The 13725-nt window shown below is 46.1% G+C and overlaps 2 protein-coding genes across 2 annotated transcripts; both read left to right on the top strand.

Moving 5' to 3' along the window:
- Nucleotides 1-4072: 4072 nt before the first annotated feature.
- On the top strand, nt 4073-9136 carry PtA15_16A312 (uncharacterized protein; the record flags this gene model as incomplete). The annotated part of the gene is made up of 4 exons (XM_053163990.1): nt 4073-4519; nt 4620-4798; nt 4891-5774; nt 8139-9136. 4 exons carry the CDS (start codon nt 4073-4075, stop codon nt 9134-9136), a joined length of 2508 nt encoding a protein of 835 aa, XP_053027959.1.
- A 2742-nt stretch (nt 9137-11878) lies between these two features.
- PtA15_16A311 (uncharacterized protein) lies at nt 11879-12956 on the top strand (the record flags this gene model as incomplete). Its single annotated transcript, XM_053163989.1, has 2 exons — nt 11879-11905; nt 12006-12956. The coding sequence occupies 2 exons, from the start codon at nt 11879-11881 to the stop codon at nt 12954-12956; spliced, it is 978 nt and encodes a 325-aa protein (XP_053027958.1).
- Between the last annotated feature and the right edge of the window lie 769 nt (nt 12957-13725).

Here is a 13725-nt window from a genome sequence, read left to right as displayed (position 1 = left end):
CTAGTAACCCTCATATTAAAATTCCAGAAAATGTTACATTATTACAAGATCCCCCATCATTGACTGGGCCAATTCAACACGGATCAAATTACCTGGGGAGTCAAATGTATTATAGCCCACAACCTGGCTTTAGTGGATCAAATTACCCTGCCAATCCTGTCCAAAGAAGAATGAGCATGAGTCCAGTCCAAAGAAGAATGAGCATGAGCATATCAAATCCTCCCACTTATCCCATGCCTCAAAGCCCCAGCATAACCAATCCACACAATTTTCCCATGCAGTACAGTCCATCAGGGCCTTCTAAGAGACGAAAAAGTATATCTCAATCAGGATCCAATCCCACAACGAACACTCCTGTTTCATTGTACAAATCCTTGGATAACATAACAAATGAGGGGCAGTACTATTCTGCCAATGTTCACCATCCATTTAAAACTGAGCCAGACATATCACAGACACCATTAATACCAAGGATATCACAATCATCTGTAGCTGCTTCCAGTCCAACTGGAAGGAATACAAACTTTATTGACCCAAGACTGTGTAAGTCCTCATCATCAACACCCAAGACTTCCACAAGTCAGAGAGCCCCACTAGACACCAATATTTATGGACCCCTGCCTCATCCACCAAGGAGAATTGATTACATATGGGAGCTACCATTGCAAATTCAACCATCGGTGGAACATGTTTTTGATGTTCAGGGAGATGGACACTGTGGATTTAGGGCTGTGGCATTCTGTTTGGGAATAGGAGAAGGCCAATACATGCATATACGGTCATCTCTAATGGCGGAATTGAAAAAGAGGAGAGAATTCTACACCAAAGCAAACCCTTTCTATACAGTTGATGAACATTTAATGAGTTTGGATGTTCCATCACCTGAACCATGTGCGGTTAAATATTGGATGGGAATGCCAGGAATGGGAAGGCCAATTGCCAATGCATTCCAGAGACCAGTCATTTTTTATTCAAAACGTGAAAGCCAATCATTCTTCCCCGACTTTGTTGGACCCAATACCAATCGCCCCATTATATTGGCATTCATCGAAATTGAAACCATACGCCATTTTGTTGCTCTAACATTTCCAGACATGAGGGAATTCCCAGCTCCCAAACCCATTGGCATGATTGATGAGAAATATTCAGATGCACATTGTGCCTGGCGGGAGAAGTTTGCAAGCTGCTTCAAAAAGTATGACAGAGCACTACTCCAGCTTCCAGAATTGGAAAAAACATTTGGCTCTTCCAAAAAAAAATGGATGAAAAAAGGGCTGCCAGGAATAAAAATGTATGAATCAAAAAGATATTCAATGATACCTGAATTCTATAAGCCATCATAGGATATGGGAAACAGGCCCCAATGATTTACAAAATAAATTAAATTTGTACAAGTTGGTTTTTACCACTGAACAGCCACCACTGCTCTAAAAAAGGGAAATCTTCTAGATTTAGCCTGTATTATACAGTTTTTAAATAGGTGAAACCACTGCAAATCAGTGCACCAGTCCATTTTATTCTTATTTAGCGCGTTGAATCATTCCAGTTGTGAAATGTAAATTTTATATCTTGAATGCTTGATAAAGTCAAACAAGAAATAAGAGCAGTCCAATCATACAGAGAAAAATATTGATTGGCTTTGGTGAGGCAATGTATAAGAAAAAAACTAGACATTATTTTTGCAAAGGGCAGTGGCCTTCATCACACCTCTCAATATCAACTGAGCTGGACCCCACTTCAGGCCCAGTGATTGCAACTTCTCACAACTGGTGCCCTCAAAAGCAGTCCAGTGGAATATATCATGCTTGGAAATGAAATCTTGGACAGGTATATAATCAGGAGGAATGTGACAAAGTGAAAGAAAATGTTCCATTGATGATGGCAATGCCAACATACTAGCTAGGCTTCCCCCGACTTCTCGACGTTTTGGAGGGGGGAGATGATCTGCGGCAAGTAATCGTTTTTGGGTCGAATGGGCTTGATGGGGATGCGGGTCGGGATAATCCTGTGCAGACAGATTCCAGGATCAGTACAGCTTTGGGCGCTGCAAGAAGTACGAATAAGCAGAAAGAAGAAATAATAACCCAACATACTCTTTGCCCGGCTTGATAGGCTTCTGGGAAGGTGGGAGAAGCGTTCGCATCGGAATAATCCTGTGCACACAAATGAAGAATTCCATGGTCAGCGGACAGGAGAGACAAGCATAACTAAGGAATTCAACTTACAACCATGGTTAATAAAGCGGTGGGCTCAAAGGAGCAGATGTCCTCTGGCATCTCAATGAAAATTGAAACCCTTGCATCAGGGGATGAGTTCTCCGCGGTGCTGACAAACTTGTCAAACACGCCGTTGGGTTCATTGAAAGAAAACTTGGGTTGGATGATTGAACCAGGGGTGAGGTGATTATAGTCCGCCGACTCGAGTATAATCCAAGACCAATACACCGCATTGTATCGCTCTGCTTGTCCCACCACAAGGTCGATGGGGTAGACATGCTCCGACTCGGTCCGCAGGTGCTCCTTGACATGTGACTTGAATGTGGAGAACATCATGTCTGTCAGGTGCAGTTCCAATGGTGGGATGCAACCTTTGGACGAGGAGATCCGCGTGCGTGTCACGGGACCTTGGCCGCCCTTCTGTACCATTGCATAGAGGCTGTATTGGATTCAAATGGGGATGGAGGAGTTGGGACCTCGGGAGACGGTCTCCCTCCCCGCATCATCAGAATCTGGGGCCTCATCGGAACCTCGGGCCAATCCGACCGTTTGTAAAGAGGAGGGGTGGTCGGACTCGACGCGTGGCGATTGTGTTTGCAGGTCTGTGGGAGCGGAGCGTTGGTCGGTCATCACGGGCGTGATGTGAGAGTTTTAGCGGTGGTGAAGGTCTTGAAGGTCTGCTCTTCCAAGAAGGCAAAACTTCAACAGGCTCTCTGACTGACCGGAGGCACAGAGCCGTGGAAACCTCATAGAAAGTATTTCAGTGTGTGGTTTCGACAGCACACAACATTGGCTCCCACAGACTCCACCGGGATTAAATCTACTCGCGTGGAGCCCATCGATGTTTTCTCATCAGAGTGATGAGGATTTGACACCCCTGTGCATTTTCGACGGGGTGCCCACAATCACGGGGGGCACGGCGAAATCCACGTTGGTTTCACCAATCTGGTGCGACCCGTTGTATCCACACGGCCGCGCGGTAAGAAGTACCCCCGGCGTGTACTGATATTCATTGCACTATTGCCCAATTACCAGCAGTGAGCACCACCCGCAGCTGACAGCAATCTCCGACTTCATACACACACTAGACCTCCTGCTCAACCATGTCCGCGACCGGCCTACCTTCTGGCCGCCGCTTTCTCAAGATCCACATCCTCGTCCCCGTGCTCATGAACCTCAAGGTCAATCTTGAGATGAACCTTACCGCCTGGCTCAGCACCATTTTCCGTTCTCTTCCCTCTCTCTCTCTCTTGCATAGACCCAGAAACTTAACAACTGATTTTGGAGCTGTGTGTATTTAGGTAAATGTGGGCAAAATCAGCTCGTCTTCTAGCAACCAACAGAACACAGACAAAACATATTCAGCTGGGACTCTTTCAATCGTCCGATCTGCTCTCAATTATCTCTCAATTATCAGACCCCGTACCCAGTCGAAGAATCCATTCCAGTTTGGGAAGCCATTCTATCTGCCAGTCAACTCAACCTGTCAGCATTCCGTCAATAACAAAAAAATCACATTAGCGTTGTATGCTGATGAGACTGGAAATCTAACCAGTTCATCTCCGATCGACCGTACAACATTCTTCACCCACTTCTTCCGTCGATCGATCGGATTCAAGACACCCGCCCGATCCACCCGCAATGAGCTGCAGCCGAGACCAGAGAGCAACCTATATCCACGAGTATGTGGGCAAACCGATAGCGCAACGCGCTCACTCTACGATCTCTCCGAGTCTGCGTACACCAACCTCTGCTCAATCGAGAGCTTCATCAACCACACCCACCATCCCTACCATCCCCACCAGTCCCTCGGCTCCGGCCTAGCCGTCCTAGTGGATTGGATCCGCGCCGAGATCATGGACTGTTTCGAGCACGAATCGGCGCTCGACTCCGGGCTGCTCACCGCCAGCCTGATGATCGAACCGCTCTTCGAGCTCCTCGAAGCGCTCGCAACCCTCATCCAAAGCTGCCAAGAAGGCACAAAGAAATCCAGCCAAGAAGACGCGGTCTATCGCCACCTAGACATCCACATCCGCCAACGTTCCTCAAGCTTGATTCAGGCCGTCTTCAGCTGGCTACTAGACAGGGTGTGTGCGGCTCTCCTGCTCAGCTGGCAGACGTGGCTGGGTGTCGATCTGGGCGGCCGACGAACCATTTGGCCAGACGAAAAGGACCAGCTCTACCAATCCCTTTGGAGCCAATACGGCATTCAACCAGACCCACGACTGTCAGTCGATCCTCATCTCGACCTTGCTGGCGACTATCTGGATCAAACTGAGGCCAGAACACCTTCTTCATATTGCGTTTTGAGTAAACTTCATTCTCCACTCCCCACCTTGCTGCTTATCACGATCATCCAGCAACTCACATTTGGATGCCCTATTCCCAATTTCTCAAACCTAGTTCCGTCCTGATCGCGTCCCAAGTTTTATCCCGATATCTCTGGCCGAGTCAATTTTCAAGGCTGGCGTATCATTGAGAATCCTGCGACACTCGAACCCGTTTCATCCGATCTGTCTCACGTATCCTGCCGAAGAACATGGCCAGTCTCGGTGGGTATGGACCCCTACGGAACTAGAAAAGTACTTTTTTTCTTTACGCATCTGCTTGTTTATCTACATATATCTAGCTTGGTGGGCCCGCTGAGTCCATGCTTTCCACATTTGTCATACAGAGTCTTTAAAGCATTTAACAGACAGAGGCACGACATGAAACTTCAAATATCTGCGTGGAGACATGGAATCAAGCTCTCAGATGATCCATTGGCTACGATCCAAAGATCCAAGGGAGTGTCACTCCCTACCATGCAGGATATTGAACAAGAGCTTGACATAGGCGACTTCCTCAAGGCCATCAGCACTGGCTTGAAGCCCTATGACAACCAAGTGGGCGGATCAAGACACATCGACCAGCGTCGGAAAGGCCTGATCGAGACTGTTGAAGAGCGTCTGAGATCTTGCCGGGTCGACAGAGCTGGGCTGCTCCAGCCCATGGAACTTCCCTCTCTAGATCTGCTGACGGAGGTAACGGTAATTGAGTCACTCCGATCTAGGTCCCTGGAGATTGATCAATGTCTGCTTTCATTCTTCCTGATTGATCTCGACTTCCTTGACCATCTCAAGATTCTTGGCCAGTTCATGTTTTGCCACAATGTGATGTTTAACCAGCGGCTCACCAACGCGCTGTTTAGCAGCAGCCCTGGTGAGGATTCGTCGCAGAGGACCGGTTGGCGCACGGTGGGAGTGAGTGGAAAACTGTTGCGTCGAGGCATCTGGCCACCTGGCGGCTTCGATCTTGCGTTTGCGCTGCGGACGGTGATTCTGGACTCAGTTGCGCCGGACCAACGGCCGGCAGGCTACCGGGTGACGCTGGAGGATCAACTGTCGTTTGCGATCCGGCCGGGGATCAAGGACTCGGCGGCGGGAGAGAGTGGATACAGGGCCAACACAATCGATGGCTTCGGCTTCCTGATGATTGACTTCAAGCCCCCTTGTCTCCTCCCGTCCCACTGCCTCTCCCACCTCCAAGCATGCACCACCTGGCTCGCAGAAAACAGTGGTCCCGGTGTGACCTTTTTTACAAGGCATTGCAAAACTCCATGATGGGGGAAATAATTGTATATTTACAGCGGGTTTCTTTACATTGGCCACACATTGTAAAGAAAAGAAATTGTAAAATTATTTGTTTTTCCTGTTTTATGCAATTTAACAACGGCCTTTTTTACCATGTTTAAGGATTGTAAGAATTAAATTGTAAATTTGCACCTCAAAGAGATGTGGGCACAGTTTTGCAATCTAATTTTTGGATAGTCTTTTTTTACATTGCCCTGACTCTTGTCTGAAATTGCAAAATTATTTGATTTGGGCATATTATGTATTTTTACAATTTCTTGATTTTGCAATGTACCTACATTGCAAAAGAGGAATTGTAAAAATCAACAGCCCCTTTCTTTACCTATCTTTCCCTTATGCTCATTTCTCTCTGTCCTACAATTATCTCTTCTTCCCCTCAGAATCACATATTCTCTCAGTCATGTGGTGCCAAGACTCAGATTCTTCTTGCTAAAATTTATGCAAGAGAAGCAGTTGCTGAATGTAGAGTCAAATCTAGGACTTGTTTCATCTCAAATAGAGATAAAAAGAGAGAGAAAGGAGAAAGTATGGGCCTAAATAAGGCCCCAATTATAAACGATATTTGAAACTTTATTCAAATATATTTCCGTTTGTTTTGAAGGTCAGTTATAACTCGTTCATAGTTAAATACAGGGTTTCAAAAGTGTTTTTGAGCTCAAAAGTCCTCATCAAGGACTTTTGAAATTGAAATTTGCCAAAATTTGCTAATGTACATGATTACAGGTCTCAATACACCGTATGAGCTCCTGTACCATAAATCTTGAGGTTGATGTGTCTTTCAATCAACCATGTACACATCTGGCTGGCTGAATTGGGATGCCAGTATCCACCACCCAACCCCCAAACCCACTCGTTCCATCCCCTCCCCACGAGAACGTGTGGACCAACAGCTGCTGGCCTGACTTTGCGCAGGGGCACTACGCGGAATCCTGTGAGGATTCCTTGGGATCCTCGTCAAAGGAGTCCCCGGGTGTACGGAAAGCCCTCCGGACGGGGTCCCTTGGCCCCTCCGTTTGAGAGGCTTGGGGTTGCTGAAGGGGCCCGGGCCAAAGCCGCCGGGCAAGGTCTGCAGATTGAGATAGGCTCCGTTCGACGCAAGCCCGCCGACTGGGTTGCGAGCCCCAGGAGAGTTCCCATGCCAACTGGTCGACCCCTAGTGAAGTAGAACAGTCCAGTTGGCCAGCATTCTTGCTCACCAATGCCAAAATTGGCTGTTTGTGCGCCTGGGTTTATAATTGGCTAGGTTTTGAATCACTTTTGAAACCCTGTATTTAGCTATGAATGAGTTATAACTGGGCTTCAAAACAATTGTAAATATATTTGAATAAAGTTTCAAATATTGTTTATAATTGGGGCCTAAGTTTGGGAATCCAAGTGCCCTATGTTGGAACAGTACAAGGCTGGTGAAACAGCTACGGTTTTAATTTCCCGAAGCAGGTGGTATGCTGACAACCCAACTGGGGAATCAGTGGAAACACTTTGAAATGGAAACGATCCTAAACGATCACTCAATCCAAAGCTCTATATAACTCAGATTCGAGCTTTTCATAGGGCGGAGAAACAGAAGTGCGGCAATGCAGAAGTAATCAACGGTAATTCTCAAAGAAGGCTTGAGGGGTGATTGGGCCGTCGGTGATTCACCGAGCTTCGCTGATCAAATCTTTTTCGTCAGGGAGGCTCAGGACAAAAATTGGCCAGCAATACTCGGGCCGGTCAGCAGACTGGACGTGTTCAATTTCGTCTTCGCCGAGCTCGCTTCTCACAGTAATACTAGATACATAACGTAGACTATGGATAGCTAACTGCTGCCAAGTTGTACTTGATCTCCAACCTGTCTGAGTTCCCAGGCCTTTTGCCCGCGTGTCTCACCTCGCTGTGGCCAGAAAGGATGCTAAATTACTTCAACCCATGTAATGTTTGAAGCTATTTGAAGTGTCCGTAATGTTTGAAGCTTTTGGAAGTGTCCCAATGCCTTGTCGAGATGGGATAGGATATACAAGGGCCACCCACTAGCCAACCTACTAGGCCGACTCACAAATACACAACCCGACTCACTTGGTGCCAATTCAGTGTTTATATACTTATCAAGTCAAATATTCACGAACGCGTTGGCAAAAGAAGCCTTTCATGTTGATTCTAGTTGAGTTCAGTTAGATTTGCGGTAACATACTAATGTGCATCAAAAAACAAACCAACAAACTGACTACGCACGGAACTTTTTACTTGCAATCTTGGCCCATGCAGCCTTTTTTTATCCTGGAAACTTTGGCCGTCTTACCGTGGTCATCAGGACATCGTGTAGTAGATGGCGACGATTTTGTAGGGAGCCTTCAACGGATGGAATTAGTTACGGAGTCAGATTTTCGGAGGGAAATTAGCGCCCTGGCCACAGGGGAAAGCCGCCGTCCTTTTCCAACAGGATCGCTACCCATGGATCAGCAATTTTTTTCCAGTCCTGATCGGCCGATGACCAATTCTGCTCATGAATCAACTACGGGAGAATTTTTTCCCTCTGATTCCGGGCGAGTGGCAAGCAGCGCAGAGAGAAGTCCCCACCCTGATCTCGCAGCGGCCGGTGCTTGCCAATCAGCTGTGGACGAAGAAAGCGAGAAAGAATTCGTTGCTGCTCAGTCCTGGCTAGTCAAAAGCTTGAAAGAGGGGATATTCGTGGATTTGGGGATCGACGCTGTTCATCGTCGAGCACGGTTGCTCACTCTATACCGCCAGGCCCTGGTGCCAGCCAGGGCTGCTTTCGACAGAAATACTATCAATTTGGGATACATGCCTTGCGAGAAACGACACCAGTCGTTAATCAAAAGCCTTGGACACGATACAATCTCATTGCGTCAAGCTCAAATCTTACTATCCACCGCGGCCGACCAACCTGATGCAACTTCAAGTAGTGAACTTGTCGCTTCTCATCAAGCTGCAGCCGGTGAACTTGGAAGAACCAGGAGAAAATCGGAGTTCAAGGGCAAACAAACTGAAGCTTACCCTACCAATCATGACAAAGCCACCAAGAGTCGCGACGGCAGCTCAACTTCCAATCCCTCCAATAAAAACATATCGCATGTCATATTAGGCAAGCAAGACACATGTTTTTGTATGTCACGATTCGAGCCGCCTAGACACGAAGAGAATATGTGGTCCTTCTCTGAAGTTACAAAAATCAAGGAGTGCGGCCATTACTTCCACCTCGAATGCATTCGACACTGGATGGTAAATTACTTCAACTATAGCTGTCCAAGTTGTCGCACCAAGTCGCCTGACTATCGAGACGCAAAATAGCTACTCACGCTCTTTAAAAAAGGAGAAGAACTACTTCTTGATCGATACTAATCGTCTAATGATATTCTCACTTCTTGAAAAAAAGTAGAATTTTGATTGCATCTAATCATTACGTTCCAGTTTAGCTGTTACACTCATTACAAGTAATAATCATAAACTCGTGTTGCAGTATTTTAACTACATAAAGAAAGCCTCCACACCCGATATATACAATATTTTTTTTTTAAAAATAAAATAAAAAGAAAAAGCGTGGCTGACTGTTGTGGTTAGAATTACTGTTAATGCGCCAAAAACCGCCAATATACCGTAATGCTACCAATACTGGCATCAAAACTACCCATCATTGCATATAGAGGAAGAGGTTTTAATTACAGACTTTTGGGTAATGGTTTTTCATTTGTCAACCAGAAGCCAAGGTGTCTACACCGCTATGATTTCAATGAAAGCAGCACATTTAAGTTTTGTGGACTGACTGATGTAGCGGTGACTTGAAATATAGGTGTTGAAGGGTCGGCGAAATAAATGATGTGATAAAATGGAATGATCTGCTGGGTGAGAGGATGGACAATAGTAGTCTATACATTCGCACAGGAAGCCACAGCCCCCATGACCTCTTCACGGCCACGATTTCAGACCGTCTCATCCTCAGACCCATCGCCCATGACGCGTGTAACTGACGTCATTGCCTTCTTTCACCGCCATCGTCTACACCCTTATCATCCCAGAAAGAAATATTTTTTCCGTCACGATATACCTTCGAGACCAGTTTTGGAGAATGCCCAACAAGCTCCTCCATCGGAAGGCGTGTCAACACCTTGCGAAGCGAATTCGGAGGCTTGCTTGACCGCGAGGTCTTGACACACCTCCGATCGATCGGCTTGGGTTAAGCTAAGGCTGTGCTTGATCTCCAGCCAGTCTTGAGCGCGCCAGGCGCGAAATTGCCTGCCCACGCGCCTCGCCTCATGGTGGAAAAGAATGATGCTGAAGTTCTGAATTCCTTCTACTCATGTGATATTTGAAGCGGTTTCACCTTGGGTCGACCCACGTGCAATGATAAGCTGATCGGATCAAGCAGGGATGGGAGTGCCCTACTCCGCCCATCTAGCCAATATAAAAGACCGACTCACAAATAACCGTCCGGACAGCATCAATCCAGTTTTCAACACACTCATCAATTTAAAGGATCAAGAGCAAGTTCCCCAGCTATGAAACTTTTCATCTTGAGTCTAGTTGAGTTCAAGTGGTTATTAGGAAACATACTCATGAGCATCAAACAAACCAAGAAACTGACCATGCGTGGAAACTTGCACTTGTAATTTCTTGATCATGCAGTATTCTTTTATCATGCTAGTTATGGCGAGCAAATTTATCTTCAACGAGAAACCTCCAGCCAATGGCGTGTCGACCACGGGGGGAAGGAAAAATATTTTCAAGGCTGCACAAGCAAAGTTGATTGGTCTGCAATTTTGGGGGGGCCTGAATGTTAATCGAGATGGCGAAAACTTGATAATTACCATTGCCGACCAACCTGGTGCAGCTTCAAGTAGTGAACTTACCAAAGCGTATCGTGCCGGAGCCGATAAGCATTGAAGAAACATAAAGAATTATAAGCAAGGTGAACTGGAGCTTTCTGGAAAGAGGATCAGCCTATCAATCCTAACAAAACCAGCAAGAATGACAACAGCCGCTCTACTTCCAATCCCCCCCCCCCCCCCCCCCCGAATGAAAAAATATGTGTATTGTGGTAGGCAATTAGGGTAACAGTACTTGTGAAATCTGTTTGAAAGCTTTGAATTTGTCTATAAAAGTTGCCAAAAATAAGTAGTAAGGCAAGAATCAAGAATTTGCAATATCCAAATAGCTACAGATGCTCTCAAACAAATGACGGGGAGAAATCCCTATTGATTGATTTTGTTCAGCTCAGTATAGTCTACTCTCACCTCTTCCATAAAAAAAAAATAAAGAAATAAGATTTTTGATTGTACATATGCATCATACTTCGCTTTTGCTGTTACACCCCCTACAATTGAAAAAAAAAACAGTGCTCCAGGCTGACTTTCGCAGACGCTTCGCGCCTCCCGGGCCCACACGGTTAGTGCCGTATGATGTCATGCACACTGCGTGCCATGATTTGAATAACCTTTGACGTGAGATGCATGGCACTCTGGAAGTGGACCGTCTGGTCTGGCTGTCCTGCTTGTTGGACGGATTAAAAGTGACTGACTAACGTCAATTGCTGTTGAGACGTGTGTGCCGGAGGGTCAGGATTTATGAGGCGAAGGAAAGACCATGGGGCCGTCGTTAGAGCATTCGCATTCGTCGGGTAAGTTGACGAGTTCAGGGAACTTAACCCGCCGGTAATTGCATTGGTCCAGGCTAAACCCCAGGTCAACAAACTTCAGGCTTGATTTCAGGTTTAGGCCCGCTAAATTGAGCTATCCTAAACCAGTAATTTAGCCTCAGGGCGTAGCTTGGACGTATGCGTGTATGTTGTTGGGAGGTCCCTCAGCCCGTCTCAGGCCTTTGTTTGCGTCTCCCCAACTTGTCACACACTAAAATAGTGCTACCCACTTATGTATTGCCAGACTGTAGTTATACTTTATCTCGAACCTGTATGAGTTCGAGGGGAAATTGTCTACCCACGCGCCTCACTTCACTGTGGACCTCTATGGACTAAAACTTGATAGCAATCCGGTGTTCTCCAGTCTTCAAGTCTAAGAAGCAGGAGCAAATTGGCCAGCTATGAAGCTTTTCATCTTGAGTCTTATAGTTGAGTTCAAGTAGAATTTAGGGAACATCCTAATGTGCATCGAACAAACAAACTAACAAACTGACTATAACCTTTCACTTGTAATTTTTGCTCACGTAGTCTTCTTTTGTCCTGGTGCCTTTGGCCGTACACCCGAGGCTATGGGAGCATACTCCAGCACATCCATACGAGTACGATTCAGTAGGAGAGGAGCAACCGTTGTGGAGGCCTTCAGACTCTGCTGACTCTCCGCCGCAAATCGCCGAGCCGACCAGGGAGAGAAGGACGCGTCATGTTCGAGCACGAGGGTTTGGACGGAGGTTTAGGCAATGGCTTGGCCTCGATCGCTCAATGCGCAATGCTCACCAATCAGCTGAGACCGAAGCATTCATCAGAGAATTACAAGCTGCTCTCGAGTGGTACAGCACAACCACTGGACCAACGATCACGGCTAACGCCTTGGCGAACCGCGAACGGCAACACGAGTTGATCGATCAGTACCACCGAGCCCTAGCCGAAATTCAAGCCAAAGCTGCTTTCGACAGCAACACCGATATTTTGGGATATATGCCTTATGGCGACCAACAAAAGTTACAAATCAAAATTGGACAAGTCATGACAGCCTCATTGGAAAATGCTCTGGACTTGCTAGCCACCACAGACAGCCAACCAGGTGGGAGTGGTGGACTTGGCGGTAAACTTGGAAGAACCAGCAGCAAATCAGAAAAGCTTCAGGACCAGAAAACCGGAGTTTACAATCACGTGGACCAGCCTAACGTCGATGATGATGAACAAACCGGAATCAATCACGACAGCAGCTCAACTTCTATTCCCTCCGATCATATATTATCACAAGTCCTATGTGGTGATTCAGCCAACAATATATGTGGAATTTGTCTTGTACCATACAAGTCACCTACACGAGTTGAAGAGAATAAGTGGTCTTTCACCAAAGTTGCAAAACTCAAGAATTGCCCACATTACTTCCACTTCCAATGCATTTATAAGTGGATGGTCAAGAACTTCCATAATAGCTGCCCAATTTGCCGCAAAACATATCCTAATCATTAAGACTCAAAGTAGCTATAGATGAGAGCTCCCCCCTGGTTGATTTCATTTTTCCTCTAAATTAGACCCACTTCTTTTGGTAAAAAAGGTATATTTTGTTTCTATATAATTTTTATGCATGTTCAGAAATATTTCAATTTTGCTGTTCCACCTGTTGCAAGTAACAGAAATAAGCCCTGGGCTACAGTACTTTAATTCCAAAACAATTGCCTTCACATGACCCAAAATATTAAACATTAAAAAAGTAACAAAAGGGAATTGCAGCGGCTGCCTGTTCTTGAATGCAACAAAAAAAGGCAGCACTACCATGACACTACAGTATACAAGTACTTGTAGCATAACAACTAGAGATTGCCAAGTGGACCCGCACGCGGGTGCCATGTACGGGTCCGGGTGCGGGATTTTGCGCAAAAAAGCACCAATATTGTAACTTTTTTTAAGGGGGTTGAGAAATCAACTCCCATGAATTAAAAAATCGACTCCCAAATGGAGTTTACATCACGTGGACCGCTTTGCAACATCTCCCCCGGGTCCTCTTGACAGAATTTTGACCCGGGGGCGTTTTGGGAGTCGGAATTGTAATTCCGCAATCCCAAACAAGAGTCAGGATTTTAATTTGACAAAAAATCCCAGAAAATAGAGAAATTTTCATATCTCCTCACTGGAGCACCCAAACGCTCCCAAACTTTTACCACCATCTAGATGCACTGTCTAGACAATATTTTGAGATTTACAGCAGTAGAAAACATCAGGAAGGCCTTGTGGAACAGGG

Source organism: Puccinia triticina, chromosome 16A (assembly GCF_026914185.1).
Source record: "Puccinia triticina chromosome 16A, complete sequence".
NCBI classification, from domain to species: domain Eukaryota; kingdom Fungi; phylum Basidiomycota; class Pucciniomycetes; order Pucciniales; family Pucciniaceae; genus Puccinia; species Puccinia triticina.
Note: the sequence above shows the minus strand (reverse complement) of the source record. Positions and strands in the feature narration are given on the sequence as shown.